The sequence below is a fragment of the Pipistrellus kuhlii genome, unplaced genomic scaffold (assembly GCF_014108245.1).
Source record: "Pipistrellus kuhlii isolate mPipKuh1 unplaced genomic scaffold, mPipKuh1.p scaffold_m20_p_9, whole genome shotgun sequence".
Taxonomy (NCBI): domain Eukaryota; kingdom Metazoa; phylum Chordata; class Mammalia; order Chiroptera; family Vespertilionidae; genus Pipistrellus; species Pipistrellus kuhlii.
Window position 1 is genome coordinate 1,476,748 of NW_023425595.1, and position 16,323 is coordinate 1,493,070.

A 16,323-nucleotide genomic window follows, 5' to 3' on the forward strand; every position below is an offset into this window, starting at 1 on the left:
CTTTTAGCGCTAAGATTCTATAAATCTAGAATATGTTGCTGGTGTTTGTAAATGTATTTAATACTGCTTTTTATAGGAGGCTTTAAAAACAGGAAAAGAACCGCCAGCTATTTGGAAAGTACAAAAAGCTTTATTACAGAAGTTTGTTCCTGAAATTCGAGTTGGGCAAAGAGAATTTGCTGCTACAAATAGTGTAAGCAAAATGTTTGTTTATATTAACCTTCCTATTTTTTTTTATAGTGATCATGTGGAAAATATAGAATGATTTAAATTTAAACATATTTTGCCAAAACTGGTTTGGCTCAGTGGATAGCGCGTCGGCCTGCAGACTGAAAGGTCCCAGATTCGATTCCGGTCAAGGACATGTACCTTGGTTGCTGGCACATCCCTAGTAGGGGGTGTGCAAGAGGCAGCTGATCGATGATTCTCTCTCATCGATGTTTCTAACTCTCTATCCCTCTCTCTTCCTCTCTGTAAAAAAGTCAATAAAAAATATTTTAAATAAATAAATAAGTAAATAAATTTAAACATATTTTATATTGAGCGTTTATAATATAAAACTAGAGGCCCAGTGCACAAAATTCGTGTACTCGGGGAGGGGGGCGGTCCCTCAGGCCAGCCTGCGCCCTCTCACAGTCCGGGAGGCCACAGGGGATGTCCAACTGACAGGGTAGGGCACTCAGACATCCTTAGTTCTGTGGAGGTAGGAGAGGCTCCTGCCCCCACCGCTGAACTCGCCAGTAGTATGCCTGGCTCAGGGCTTCTGGCTGAGCTGCACTTCCCCCTGTGGGGGTGCATTGACCACCAGCAGGCAGCTCCTGCATTGAGCGTCTGCACCCTTGTGGTCATAGCACGTAATAGCGACCGGTCATTCCACCGTTTGGTCAATTTGCATATTAGCCTTTTATTGTATAGGAATGCATAAAATTTGCATAATAGAATACAGGCATACCTTGGAGATATTGCAGCTTCAGTTTCAGAACATCACAATAAAGTGAGTCATAATCTTTTTGTTGGTGGAAAGTAAGAGGTTCAGATAGCCTCAGAGTCTCCTAATGTTGATAGCCCACTTTATCAATAGATTTACAGAAGTTATTCTTTTGCACTTATGTGTACTTATTTAATAGTAAGTAAACATCTAATAATTAACCAAATGAAATTGTTTCTATGTATGAGCCTGCAGTTAAGAATTAGCCTACGATCATTTTTATTGAGAGTGAAATTAGCCTTTCCAGGTTGCATTTTGAAAAACATTAAGGAATGTTTATGTGACATTCAAGCTGACAAAGTAATATTCTATGTACAGAATGCATAATTATGTAATTCAAAGTGTTGTTTTTTTCCTTAGTACCTTGGATATTTTGGAGACGCAAAGAGTAAATACAAAAGGATATATGTGAAGTTCATTGAAAACACAAACAAAAAGGAATATGTCAGAGTGTGTTCCAAAAAGCCAAGAAGTAAGCCTTCACAAACTAGCAGGTATTTATTTATTTATTTATTTTTTTTTTTTTTTTATGTAATAGTAGAGGCCCAGTGCATGAAATATGTGCATGGGTACAGTCCTAGGCCTGGCTGGCAATCAAAGCTGAGCATCTGGTGTGAAAGGGCAGATCCCAGCTGACCTCTGGGCCCTGAGCTGAACCTGGGCAGCTCCCCACATGCCCCACTCCTCCTGAGTCATGGCACCTGAGTCCCCATGCAGAGAGGCGGTGAATGTGGCCAGAAACTGTGGGCCAAGGTATAGCGTGAGCCTCTGGGCTACCCAGCGGTGTGACACAGAAGCTCGATGGGAAGTGCGCTCTCCCCTGGTCGGCCTCGCAGACTGGCTCCTGCGCGAACCAACAGGGAACCCAACTGGCCCCTGTGGTCGCAGCAGCTGCAGCCCAGCTCACCTGGAAGATGCTGCACGGGTGCCAGGCAGGCTCCTTGCAGGTCTTCAGCACCTGAGTGTAGGGGCGTCCCAGGGGAGGGTAGCAGAGGGAGTGAGAGCAAGCTTGGCAGACACCCTGCATTCTGACCCCACCTCCATCTCGGTCACCTCTGCCCCCAGGTAGCCAGTGAGAGGTCGTAGTGTGTGACAGATGCTCGCCATGTTCTGTGCCACCCCCTGGTGGTCAGCACGTCATAGTGAGCAATCGAACTCCCATTCTCCCAGTAGAACTCCTGAGGGGACACTTTGCATATTAACCTCTTATAGAGAGAGACTAGAAGCCCAATGCACAAAATTCATACAAGAGTAGGCCTTCCTTCCCCCAGCTGCTGGCACCATCTTCCCTCTGGGACCCAGGCTTCCCACTGGCCACCAGCAGGCACCTGGGACCTGGGCTTCACTTGCAGCCCTGGCTTCATCTGGAAAGTTGTCCGGAAGGATGTCCAGTCTAATTAGCATATTATGATTTTATTATTATTATTATTACTTAGGGGCCTGGTGCACGAAATTTGTGCACTGGGAGTGGGGGATTCCCTCAGCCCAACCTGCCCCCCCTCACATACTGGGAGCCCCAGCTCCCCGCGATTGCAGGCTTTGCTCCTGCCCAGGCCCGCCCAGACCGAAAGCAGATAATGGTGTGTCAAATTTGAAATGAAATACATTTTGAAAAAATGACCTTTAAGCCCTATATATTACTAAGCAAATGTACAATAGAATTAACATCATATTAATGTAACTGAGTTGTTGGCAGCATGAATCTATAAGAAAACTGACTTAGCCACATTCCCTGTTGTCTGTATGGGAAAGGAGATATATTAGTTATTCTCAATCTACTGCTAGGAAGGTCTAATTTGATTAAATTTCCAACTTATTGGAAATAGCCCACTTTATTTTTATAATGGAATTTGATCTATTCAAATCTCTAGCACTAGCATATAACAGATTTTCTTTTTAATATCTTTTTATTGATTTCAGAGAGGAAGAGAGAGATAAAAGCATCAATGATGAGAAAGAATCATTGATTGGCTGCCTCCTACAAGCCCCCTCCTAGGTATGTGTCTGGGTATGTGTCCTTGACCACAATCGAACCTGAGACCCTTCAGTCCACAGGCTGTTGCTCTGTCCACTGAACCAAACTGGCTTGGGCTATAGCAGATCTTCTTAATGGGCTCCAGAATAGATGCAGTTGGCTCTCCACATCAAAACCTGCACTACATGTGAGAGTTTTTTATGTTCACAGCTAGATGTGGCTTTGAAGGGTTTATCATGTATTACTTCCCAAAGCCCACTCTCACCTGCTATACAGCCTCATATTTGGGGAAATGAGTTCATAAAGGGAGGGGGTAGTGAAGAGAGAGAAATAGGGACTGAATTAATAGTCCCTTAGTAACTGAATATTGAATGTTAGTAGTTAAAGAATGCATTTCATGCTGAAGGGTATTCTTTAAGAAGAGGAACAAGAAGAAAAAGACAAAGGTAAAAATTATGAACAACAAAAAGACATCAAATACATACCTACCAACAAGTGAATCTAAAAATCAAGTGAATACAAAAAACTGAAGAACAGAATGGACTTGTGAATATAATAGAATCAGGGACATAGAAAGGGAGTGGACTGACAGTTCTCAAGGGGAAAGGGGTCTAAGGGGTGCGGGAAGAGGGGGGACAAAAATCTTACACCTATGGATGAGGACAGTGGCGGGGGTAAGGGCATGGGGTGAGGTGGGGATTCAGGTGGAGGGGAACTATGGGGGGGGGGACACCTGTAATAATCCGAACAATAAAGATTTATTATATTTAAAAATAAATAAAATAAGAGAAAAAATTAAAAAAGAAAATGCATTTCAAGAGAATTTGGGGGGTTCATCATTGGAGAGGTATAAGACTTGGACTTTATTTTGGAGTTATTGTTGAGGCAGTTAAAGGTTTCTTCTCCAGTGTTTCTCTCTTTTGGTTTTGTTTTTTCTTTTGGTCTAATTTAGTTTAATTTGACAAGATTTTAGAGTGTTAATGAAGTCTGTTTATAACATTACAGAACTGTTCAGGCAAAGCCTAGTAATAGCAGTAAAACTTCTGATCCTCCACCACCCAAAACTACGACTACAAAAGCCTCTTCCATGAAACCCAAAGGGAAACAGCTAAAAGTAAAGGCTGAGCCCCCACCAAAGAAACGGAAGAAATGGAAAGAAGAATTTTCATCATCCCAGTCTGACTCATCTCCTGAGATCCATTCCGGTAGTAATGATGAGGGTGAGTTCTCCATGAAATGAATACCTTAATTACTTTATATTTTCTACATAAATGGGGAGAAGCAGTGATGCAGAACACTCAGTATTTATTTATCTTTAGGGGGTTTAGCTACCTAATTAGACTTTTATAAAAATAAATTCACTTTCCCTGAGCACTTTGCCCACACATACCATATAGCCTTGTGAAGTAGAAAAGGCAATGAACTGAAGACTTCAGTAATGCTAGTTCTCAGATGACTTACTAAGAATCCTCTAGTTCTAAATTTCTGAGTTTGTGTTTATGCTAGAAGAGTAAAATAAGCCTAAGAAGCAGCAGCAGCAACTCTGAAACTATATAGTTTTGTGTGTGTGTGTGTATATTCATATATATGGAATGTTTATCAATTATATAATACATACTACTATACTATCCTATCTAATAAAGAAGAAATATGCAAATTGACCACCACACTGTCACAAGATGACGGCACCCCCAGGGGGGGGGAAGGAGGGGGCTCGATGGTCCGCCTTCACCCAGAACTGCTGACTCCCCTGCCAGGCACCCCCCCACTTGCCTCCCTGCCACTCGCCTCTCCCAGCAGTTCATCCAAAGACTGTGGGGCCCTAGGCAAGCAGTACCCAGCAGAGTCTGTGCTGAGGTGGGTCAGGCAGGTGTGTGGGCCGCAGTGGTCCCTACGGCACGGGGACAGACTAAGACTTCATGTGATTTGCCCATGGCTTCCAGGTGTCACTGGGCTGGGCTTGGAGTGGGGAGGGTTAGGGTGGGTGGGTGGGGGCAAAGCCTCACTGCAGGCCATCAGCGGGGGTGAGGGCTGAGGTTTAGTGCCAGAGGTGGGGAGGGGCGTGGCCTGCAGAGGATGCGTCCGTCTGGGAGTCCCCTAGTGGCAGGGCACCAGCAGGAGGTACGGGGCAGGATCGGGCAGGTGGAGACGGTGCCCAGGATCCCAGCATTCAACTGCCTGGACCCGCTTGTGACAGATGTGTTTTATGGAATTTTATGGTCACCTCACACTTCATTTAATATTTTCAAAACTGGTGAGATGCAACCGAGTGGGAGTCCTGTACAGTAGGGAGTGTATGTTAGGAGTGGCGGCAAGAGGAAGCCTGAGGTAAAGAGGGTCATTAAAGCGGGTCCCCAAAGACTGAATACCTGCCTGGGTAGGAGGATGGGCTGAAGTGAGAGAGATGTGGAAAGGAAGGAGTAGAGAGCAGGCAGCAAGCATGTCTCACACAAATCCCAGTCACTTTGTGGTAATTGCCATGACTGGAATATTGTGTAAATGCTGGAAAGAAATGTATAGGTCATTTTGGCTTTTATCCCTTAAAAACAGGATTTTTAAACTGCAACTCCATTTAACATACTAATGTAAGGCCCCATAGTTCTTATGAAGTGATGTAACCTAAGATGGCAGTCATGTCAGGATTAATGATATATCACTTAAATTGATACCATGTAGTTAAAAAATAGGACTTTGTCTAGGTCAACTGGTAAATTTCTATAACTGTTGTCTCTGGAAAGATGTACATATCCTTTTGGAAAATGAATTAAGAAATAGCTTTGCTTTAATTGTCATGATTCTCTTATGACAATTTTCTGACTTTGCTGGGAGGGGTTTATAGTTTCAATTTTGGTCACATTTTTTAGATTAATGTGATTCCCACCCACCCCCAGCCTTATATTTCTGTTGTAACTATAAGATTGATCTAATTTTGCATTCTTATTTATGCTAATATTTCTTTACAGGTGACTTTGGGGAGGGGCACAAAAGTCTTCTTTGAAGAGCTTTGTACAGTTACTGAAGGATGTCAGAAGCATTGTTGATTGATCTATTTGGTTTGACATTGAACTGAGAAAAACTATCAGACATTACTGAAAACATTGAATGCTGTTAGGTACCACCATGTTGCCAAGGCCAAGTTCCTATGCATAATGTGTTGAACCAGCAGTCGGACATCCCCCAAGGGGTCCCAGAATGGAGAGAGTGTGAACTGAGGAAGCCTCCAACCCCCACCATGCACATATTCCATGCAACAGGCCTCTAGTGTTTTATATACTACTAGAGGCCCATTGCACGAAGACTCGTGCAATAGGCCTTCCTTCCCCTGGTTGCCAGCACCGGTTTCCTCCGGCACCCAGGACCCAGGCCTTCACTCTGTCCACCGCCTTCCATCTTCACTCTGGCCGGAGCCTTGTCTTCTCCACTCCAGCCAGAGTGCCGCTCCTATAGCTCCCTCCACCCCTCGCCCTTCCCCTCATAGCTGGCATCCTGCCCCGCTGGCTGCTCCGTGCCTGTGTAAGCAAATTAACTCATTATCTTTGGTGTGTTGATTTGCATACTCACTCCTGATTGGCTGGTAGTGTCGTGGAGGTACATCAATTCGCATATGTTTCTTTTATTAGTGTAGGTAATGCATACTGCCACCAGCCAACCACCTCTCTGTGCTTTACTTCTCTTGTATAACATGAAACAATTGAAATACATTAGCAGTTATCAATTTTTTTTACCTTAAAATCCTTGTACATGCTTAAAAACTGTTGGAGACACCAAACAGCATTTATGTAGGTTATACATAAATATTTACTTTCTTAGAAATAAAACCTCAGATAGTTGAAAAACACAAGAAAAAGTCAGTACAGAGAGAAACCAAGATGGCGGCATAGATAAGCACCTTAACTGCTGCCTCACACAATAATTTCAAAACTACAACTAAAAGACAGAGTGGGCATCATTCAGAACCACAGGAAAGCTGGCTTAGTGGAAATTCTACAACTAGAAGGAAAGAGAAATGCTCATGGAGTATCAGAGGAGCAGCAAAGGGCTGGGGTATGGAGATGTGCATGCAGAGAGGAAGGACGGCTGAATGCCTTGTGGGCTTTCTCTGGCGGGAGAGAGAAGGAAGCTCCCAACTGCACTGAACCCCAGTTCCTGGCGAGCCCCTGGAGACCCACGCTCTTACAGGGGGAATCTGGACTGTCAGGTGAAAACTCAGTGGAGCTGCAAAAGGCAGAGGTTTGGAGGCATGTGCACAAGTGCATGAAGAGAGGACTGACTGCTGACTGCACTGTTGGCTGGAGAGAACCAGAAGCTCCCTACCGCTCTGAACTCATTTCAGGTGAGAATCTGGAAATCCTGTTTCATTGGGGGAAAAACTGGACTGCCTGGCAATGGGCAAAACTTGAGGGCAGCTTTCTCTCAGAGGTGATTGCAGTGAATACCAAGGAACACTGAGACCCAGGGGCCTCATAGGGAAGGGCTGATGGGAAGCCAAAACTGTCTGCTCAGCCCTGAGACTCTGCCCCATGCAAGCTGATCAGAGTCTTTTGCAATTTTGCAAGTCTGGTCCCATAAAGGCTGTTTTCAGCACAGAAGTTCTCCTGGCGTAGACACAGCTGATCCTCACAGCCGACTGGCCTGGAGGTCAATTCCTCCCAGTGATACCAACAACATTGAAGACTTAACTACAACAAAGCTGTACACACAGTCCACAAAGAGGTGCAACGGAGTGTCCACCTCAGGTAACTGGGGAGGCCGACCCACTGGGCCATATAGGATACCTACCACACACAGCTACCCTACCAACTCATGGAAGCAGTAAAAAGTGCAGAGACAAAGAAACAGAACACAAATAAAAGAAATGGAGGAAAACAAACACCTGGATATAGGATTCAAAACCATGGTTATAAGGTTTTTCAAGAATTTCCTAGAAAAGGCCGATGAATTTAGCAAGACTCTTGAGGATATGAAAAAGGACCAACTAGAAATTTAGCTAGTTGAATGAAATAAAAAATATTATACAGAGATCTAACAGCAGACTAGAGGATCACAGGAAGCACACAGAACCCCAAACAAAAGGAATCCAAAGAGGACCACACCGAGGTACATCATAAGTAAGATGCCAAGAGCAAAAGGCAAAAAGAAAATATTAAAAGCAGCAAGAAAAAAACAGTTGGTTACCTACAAGATGGCACCCATGCAACTGTTGGCTGATTTCTCAACAGAAACCGTGCAGGCCAGATGGGAGTGGCAAGAAATATTCAAAGTGATGAATAGCAAGAACCTACAACCTAGATTACTCTATCCAGCAAAGCTATCATTCAAATTGAAGGTCAGATAAAGAGCTTCACAGATAAGAAAAAGCTAAAGGAGTTCATCACCACCAAACTAGTATTATATGAAATGCTGAAAGGTATTCTTTAAGAAGAGGAAGGAAAAAAAGGTATAGATAAAAATTATAAACATCAAATACATATCTATCAACAAGTGAACCTAAAAATCAAGTGAATTAAAAATCTGAGGAATAGAATAAACTGGTGAATATAATAGAATCAGAGGCATAGAAAGAGAGTGGACTGATAATTCTCAGGGGAAAAGAGGTTTGGGGATTTTAGGAAGAGACTGGACAAAAATCATACACCTATGGATGAAGACAGTCAGGGGGAGGTAAGGGCAGAGAGTGGGGTAGTCACCAGGTGGAAGGGACCTATTGGGGGGAAAAAGGAGAAACAATTGTAATCTGAACAATAAAGATTTATTAAATTAAAAAAATGTCTATACATTTCATTAGCAATCAAACTTATTGTATAATTACGATAGGCAAGAAATATCAAATGGTTCAGTAGTCTAGAGCAGAGGTAGCAAACTCTGGACAGTGAGCCAAATAGGATCTGCAACCTATTCTATAAGGAATATTTTATTGGCATACCGATTCATTTGCATATTTTATACCGTTGCTTTCCAACCACAAATTTAAGTAGTTTTTACAAAAAAAGGTTTGCTGATCCTTCTAGATTACAGCATAAAGTTGAAGGTAGGAAGGAAAAGATGAAATGTTGATGGAACACCATGTATGCCATGCTAAAGCTAAAAACTTGGGATCCTATAAACAAAGGAGAGTCCTTGGAGGGATTTAAGTAGGAAACAACATGAGAACTTTGAAACTGAATTCCAAAACATCATAGTTCAAATTGAAAATCTGAACCTAAATTGTGGCAGCAGGGATGGAGGGAAGAGAGTGGACACATTTGAGAAGTTTAGTTTGTAATCTTGGCAGAACTTGAATAATGAATTGGGTATTGGAGGGGAGGTATTGTTTGATGTCCACAATGGCTTCTGATATAACAAGTATCTTTGCTTGGGAGCTGATCTTAGAGATTATTTGAATTGAAATAGAATCATCATAAAAATTCTTTCTCAGTGCAAAAGTTGACTTAAAATGTACTGTTTTTAAAAGCTACTTAGGAATGGTTGTTTAGAAGTGTGCATATCCGAATTTATAAAGGAACTCAGTGCTTTGAGTGTGTATGGAAGGCATACATAATTTTTGCAGTTAGCATTCCTACTTTTTTGTTGTTAATGCTCCCCAAGAGACATTTTCCCTGTTCATTCATTCATCTATCTCACATGTGTCAAACACAAGGCCCGCGGGCCAAATCCGTCCCGCCAGGCCTTGCAATGTGGCCCGCACCACGCTGTCATCACTGCACTCCGCTGTGTTTCCATCACAATGACAGTTTATGACTGTTCAGTAAAGCATTTGGCCCGCGATATAGGCTGGATTTTAGATTTTGGCCCCTTCTCTGATTGAGTTCGACACCCCTAATCTATTTATTTATTTATTTATTTATTTATTTTAAGAGAGGGAGTGAAAGGGAGAGAGAGGAACGGGGAAAGAGAAAGAAACATTGATGTGAGAGAGAATACATTGATTGGTTGCCTCCTGCACACTCCCGGCTGGGCTGGTGATCTGAAACACTAACCACTTAGCAACACTTAGCAAAAAGAAAGGCCTACTTACTTTTTAGAATATAGAGGTTTGGGTTCTGAGCATATACTAAATTTGCCAAAAGATAATCATAACAAAATTTTTCTTTCATTGAGTAACCACTAGGTGTCACTTAACATTAGGCAAACATTTTTAGTACTACTTAAAAAGAAGGCAAATATATGTAGTTAGTCCTCATCTGAGAAAATTTTTCCATTGACTTATTATTTTTTTATTTTTATTTTTTAAATATATTTTTTATTGATTTTTTACAGAGAGGAAGGGAGAGAGATAGAGAGCTAGAAAGTCGATGAGAGAGAAACATCGACCAGCTGCCTCTTGCACACCCCCTACCGGACGTGCCCGCAACCAATGTACATGCCCTTGACCGGAATCGAACCCAGGACCTTTCAGTCCGCAGACCGACGCTCTACCACTGAGCCAAACCGGTTTTGGCTATTTATTATTTTTTTAAAGAGAAGTTGTAAGGGAGGGGGAGAGACAGAGAGAGAAACATTGATGTGAGAGAGACACATCTATTGGTTGCCTCTCGCCCCAACCAAGGATCAAGCCTGCGGAACCGGCAACCCCGGTACATGCCCTTGACTGATAATTCAAGTCCCAGTCTGTGAGGCAACACTCTACCAGGCGTCTTCAAACTACGGGCCCTCGGGCCACATGCGGCCCGCAGAGGAATCTGATCCGGCCCGCCAGGTTTTTTGGGCAGTGAGCGCAGCCAAGGTGTTACAGTAGGAATTAGTAGTTCATATAGTCCAGCCCTCCAGCTCTCTGAGGGACCGTGATCTGGCCCCCACTTTAAAAAGTTTGAGGACCCCTACAACAATGAGTCAAATTGGCCAGGGCAAGAAGACAAATATTAATAATCAATGTAAATTTACAGACTTACTGTTTCCAACCTGTTTATTTCAAAGCTTTTTAATAATCTTTAGATATAGCGAGGGTTCCAAAATACTTGGGCTTTATATTTACCAAATAGTTAAATTTTTAAAAATTTTTCTTTAAAATAAACCAATTAGATATTAACTTGTTTTTTTACAGCTGTATTTTCCTAAGTTAACAATATTTAGAAGAGGAGCATTTTCATATTTGCTTCTACATCATTTGTTATATACTAGTGGCCCTGCACACGGGTAGCTGGCCACCCTGCCCACTGCTGCTGGAGCTCTCCGCCGCGCAGAGCCCACTGCCCGCCATCCTGGAGCTCTCTGCCGCGCACAGCTTGTTATCCCGCCCTCCGGTGATCTACTGTTACATGTCTCCGCATAATGACCATTTGCATATTACCTCTTTATTATATAGGGTTATTTTGGTTAAAATATATGAAGATAACTCAGCCTTACATATTGATAGATAAGTACAATAGTTGGAACAGGAAGGAGTATTTTAATTACCTTTTCAGATAATTATGTATATTTTTATTTGTTACTCAAGGAAATTTTTTATTTGATAAACTTGAGAAGTAGTAGTTTCTTCAACTTTTCATTCTTGTTACATTAAGATCTATTTGGTTCATCGTATTGTTTAATGTTCTTTCATCCATGAATGATTTTAAAACTAATTGGTCATGTGAAGATACTTATTTGCTCACTGATGTACATATTCTATTTCATTTTCATCATATTTTAAAAAGTTGTGGTAAAGTAGAACAAAACTTGCCATTTTAACAATTTTTAAGTATACAAATCAGTAGCATTAATTATATTCACATTATTATGCAACTATCACAACTATTTCCAAAACTTGCATCACCCCAAACAGACGCTTTGTAACTACCCTGTTTCCCTGAAAATAAGACAGTGTCTTATATTAATTTTTGCTCCCAAAGATGCGCTAGGTCTTATTTTCAGGGGATGTCTTATTTTTCCATGAAGAAGAATACGGTACACATTTATTGTTAAATGAAAATAAAGGAAATTTATTACCTGTATACAGTATGGTAGTACGGTAGTTGTCAACACAAACCAGACAAACTGTGAATCCTACAGTATCAAGAATTTACTCATTTATTCAATGACAATCATGTCATCATCTTCTGGAACATCATCATAACAATCCAATTCCTGAATTTCCTGGTGAATTTCTTGTGACTCCATTTCTTTCAGAATCAGTGGACCAAATCTCTCATGTTTAGCCTGGGGGGGCCTTATAAGTGTATCTGGCTTATTCATTTAGCATAATGTGTTCAAGGTTCATCCATATTATAGCATGTATTGGAACTTCATTCCTTTTTATGGTCCAATACTACCTCATTATAAGTTTACTGTATATACATTTTGTTAATTTTTTTAATCTTTGTTTTTACATTCTTTTTTTTTCTTCTATTTTTTTAATCTTTTGATAGACACTTGGATTGTTTCCCTCTCTGCATGAACACTGGCATACAAATATCTGTTTGTGACCTTGTTTTCCATTCTTGGGGTTATATACCTAGTAGTGGAATTGCTGAGTCATGTGACAATTGTATGTTTAGCTTTTTGAGAAATCGCCAAGCTGTTTTTCACTATGATTGCCCCATTTTACATTCCTACCAGCAATGCATTGGGGGCGGGGGTTGTTCCAATTTCTTCACATCCTTACCAACAATTGTTATTTATAGTGGTACCTCACTGTGGTTTTGATTTTTATTTTCCTAACCTCTAATGGTGGTTAGCATCTTTTTAGGTACTTGCCATTTGCTTATCTATGCAAAAATATCTATTCAGATCCTTTGAACATTTTCAAATTGGGTCATTTTTCCTTTTGTTTTTGAATTGTGGATGTTTTTTATTTAGATATTTAACATTTATCAGATATATGATTTAAAAACATTTTCTTCCAATTTGTAGGTTTACATTTCACTTTTTTTTATTATTATTACTGATTTCAGAGAGGAAGAGAGAAACATCAATGATGAGAGGGAATCATTGATTGGCTGCCTCAGCCAGCATGTTGTATCCAGCCTGAAACCCAGGCATGTGCCCTTGACCAGATCAAACCTGGGACCCTTCGGTCCTTAGGCCAACACTATGCACTGAGCCAAACTGGATAAAGCAACATTTCCCTTTTTTTTTTTTTTTTTTTTTTTTTTTTTTTTTACAGAGAGGAAGGGAGAGAGAGAGAGAGCTAGAAACATCTATGAGAGAGAAACATCGACCAGTTGCCTCTTGCACACCCGCTACCAGGGATGTGCCTGCAACCAATGTACATGCCCTTGACCGGAATCAAACTTAGGGCCTTTCAGTCCACAGACCGACACTCTACCACTGAGCCAAACCGGCTTCAGCCACAATTCACTTTTTAAATAATGTCCTTTAATGCACCAAAGTTTGAAATACTAATGAAGTCGGCCTGCGGACTGGAGGGTCCCAGGTTCGATTCCAGCCAAGGGCACATGCCTGGGTTGCAGGCTCTGTCCCCAGTGGGGGGCATGCAGGAGGAGGTTGACCAGTGATTCTCTCACATCACTGATGTTTCTCTCTCTCCTTCACCCTTCCTCTCTGAAATAAAAAAAGAAATATTTAAAAAAAAATTGTAGGGGTGGGGATAAAAAAAAAAAATTGTAATGAAGTTATTTTTTTTTAATTGCTCCTGCTTTCAGTGTTATATTTAGAATCTATTACCAAATCCCAGGTCATGAATATTCCTATATTTTCTTAACAGTTTTATGGTTTTACCTCTTACATTATGTCATATTTTTATAGTATCAAAAATAGCATTTAATATCACCTCTGTTCTCATTGATGAAATCTTTAAGTATTGGGACAGCGATAGATATAATTTTCCTAGCATTCTAATTTTTACTTGAAACCTCAAATTTTATTATTGGCAATAAATACCATTAGTTGTTTTCCTTAAAGTGATATAGATTCACTTCATTACATTTTTTTAAATATATTTTATTGATTTTTTACAGAGAGGAAGGGAGAGAGATAGAGAGCCAGAAACGTTGATGAGAGAGAAACATCGACCAGCTGCCTCCTGCACACCCCCCACTGGGGATGTGCCCGCAACCAACGTACATGCCCTTGACCGGAATCGAACCGGGGACCCTTCAGTCCACAGACTGACGCTCTACCACTGAGCCAAACCGGTTTTGGGTCATTACATTTTTTTTAATCCTCACTCAGGATGTTTTTCCATTGATTTTTAGAGAGAGTGGGAGGAAGAGGAAGAGACAGAGAGAAACACCGATGTGAGAGAGAGACATCAATTGGTTGCTGCCTGCAACCAAGGTAACATGCCCTTGACCAGAATCGAGTTTGCAGGCTAAAGCTCTATCCACTGAGCCAAACTGGCTAAGGCCACCGCATCCATTTTTAAGAAAATGTCTGCTGCATACACAAGTCTAAACAGGCATGCTGTGTCTGTCATTCTTTTAGATAAAAAATGGTGTCCCACTTTGGCTGGTGTGGCTCAGTTGGTTGGGTGTCATTCCATCTACTAAGAGGTTGCTGGTATATTCCTGATCAGAGGATATGTAAGGATTATGGGCTCTATCCCCAGTAGGAGTCATGCAGGAGGCAGCCAATTAATGTACTCAAACATTGATGTTTCTCTCCTTTCCCCTCCCCTTCCATTCTCTCTAAAAAACTACACACTCTTCTTTTTTAATAATGGTGTCCCATAGGGAAAAAGTGTCTATTTTATGACTCAAACAGTTATGTAGATGATTTTCCTGGAGATAACCATCACACTCTATAGCAGAAGTGTTTTATATGTACTTTCTTGTCTGTGGTAGAGCCCAGGGAGAAGAAATAGATTCTGAGCCTGGACCGGTGTTGGGCTTCAGAGTCACTTAGGAGCCTTTTTTAAAACTATAATTAAGCTTCAGTGCAACTTCCATCCCTTGTCAAAAGATTGTTTTAATGAGTCTAGCAATCATTAAAGGGAGGGGGGTGGGAGAGTTTGTTTTGCTTTAAAAGCTCTCCAATGATTGAGGTGTAAACCAGCTCTCAAATTCTCTCCCTGGGTGTTTTTAAAGGCATAGTGGGAGAACCATTTTGAGAAATTTTATCTACAACCTTTCATCACTTCGTACAGTCTTGTTACAGAGAAACCTGTTTTTTAAAGTTGTCAGGAAAGAATATTTAATGTTTCATCTTTTCTCCCTCCCAGAATTTGATCCTCCAGCTCCTTTTGTCACTCGTTTTTTGAACACAAGAGCAATGAAGGAAACCTTTAAGAGTTACATGGAATTGCTTGTTAGCATTGCTTTGGACCCCGACACAATGCAAGCCTTAGAGAAGAGCAATGGTACAGTCTGCTAACTAGTACTTTTTTGGTAGTACTTTATGGATCTATTTTATTCTTGTCTTTTAGTGTGTGTTTAATATATGGTTTTAGTAACATACCTATACTTTGTCTTTTAACAAATCAATGATATATGATGCATAGTCCATAGACACAGACAGTAGTGTGGTGAAGGCCTGGGAGGGACAGGTACAGGGTGAGAGGAGGTCAATGAGAAAGAAAGGGGGAGGACATCTGTAATACTTTCAACAATAAAGAAAAAATTCAAAATAATAATAATTAATTAATTAAAAAATCCATGATATGTATTTATTCTATAAAATGGTAATATCTTTGAATATTTGAACTTTATATTGGATGCACTTTTATTGATTTCTACTCATGGTAAAATTATGTAACTAACCAATAGTTTCTTTCAACTGTAGAATCTTTGTCATCCTCATAATATTTTGTGTGTATCATGAAAGATCCAAATACCAAAAATAATTGGAAAGATGAATCAGATAATGATATAAAAATTAAAACTGTATACTGTGTCCAATAAAAGATACATCAGAGTAATTATTTTCTAATCTATTAGTAATAAAACTATATATACATTGAATTATTAATACATTCATTAATATTTCTTCATACTTTTCCTTTAGTAATTTTTTATTATAATAGGGATAAAATTTATATATGAAATAAACTTGTAATTCACATAGCTAATGTTGCTCACTGATATTTAGCCTTCAGCTACTTTAGTTTTAATAGGGACAACTAAAAGAAGGTATGAGCCCTGCTGGTGAGACTTAGTGATTGAGCATCAACCCAGCAACCAGGAGGTCATGGTTCGATTCCCGGTCAGGGCACATGCCCGGGTTGTGGGCTCGATCTCCAGTGTGGGGGGTGCAGAAGCAGTCAAAGATTGTCTCTCATCATTGATGTTTCTATCTCTCTCTCCTCCCTTCCTCTCTCTGAAATCAATACTTTTTTTTTTTTTCCAAGAAGGAATGAAAGGATTAATGAGCTAGTTTTCATTACCCTTATATCAAAATTAACTGAACGGTATAAGATTAAAAAGTAATCAGATATTTCAACACTAACGCCTAATACTATATATTGTTTTATATAATAATTTCCACA

The 16,323-nt window shown here is 40.6% G+C and overlaps 1 protein-coding gene across 15 annotated transcripts in view; it reads left to right on the forward strand.

Annotated features, from left to right (window-relative positions):
* QSER1 (glutamine and serine rich 1) overlaps positions 1–16,323 on the forward strand; it is a 57,716-nt gene that overhangs the window by 29,005 nt on the left and 12,388 nt on the right. For 12 of the 15 annotated variants that reach the window (XM_045578046.1, XM_045578052.1, XM_045578044.1 and 9 more), the window contains 4 exons: positions 77–193; positions 1,349–1,482; positions 3,969–4,183; positions 15,061–15,198. In XM_045578046.1, the coding sequence (XP_045434002.1) occupies positions 77–193; positions 1,349–1,482; positions 3,969–4,183; positions 15,061–15,198 (604 nt within the window). Of the gene's footprint in view, positions 1–76; positions 194–1,348; positions 1,483–3,968; positions 4,184–5,926; positions 6,811–15,060; positions 15,199–16,323 lie in introns of those variants that run through there. The other 3 variants (XM_045578053.1, XM_045578054.1, XM_045578047.1) reach the window with 3 other exon arrangements.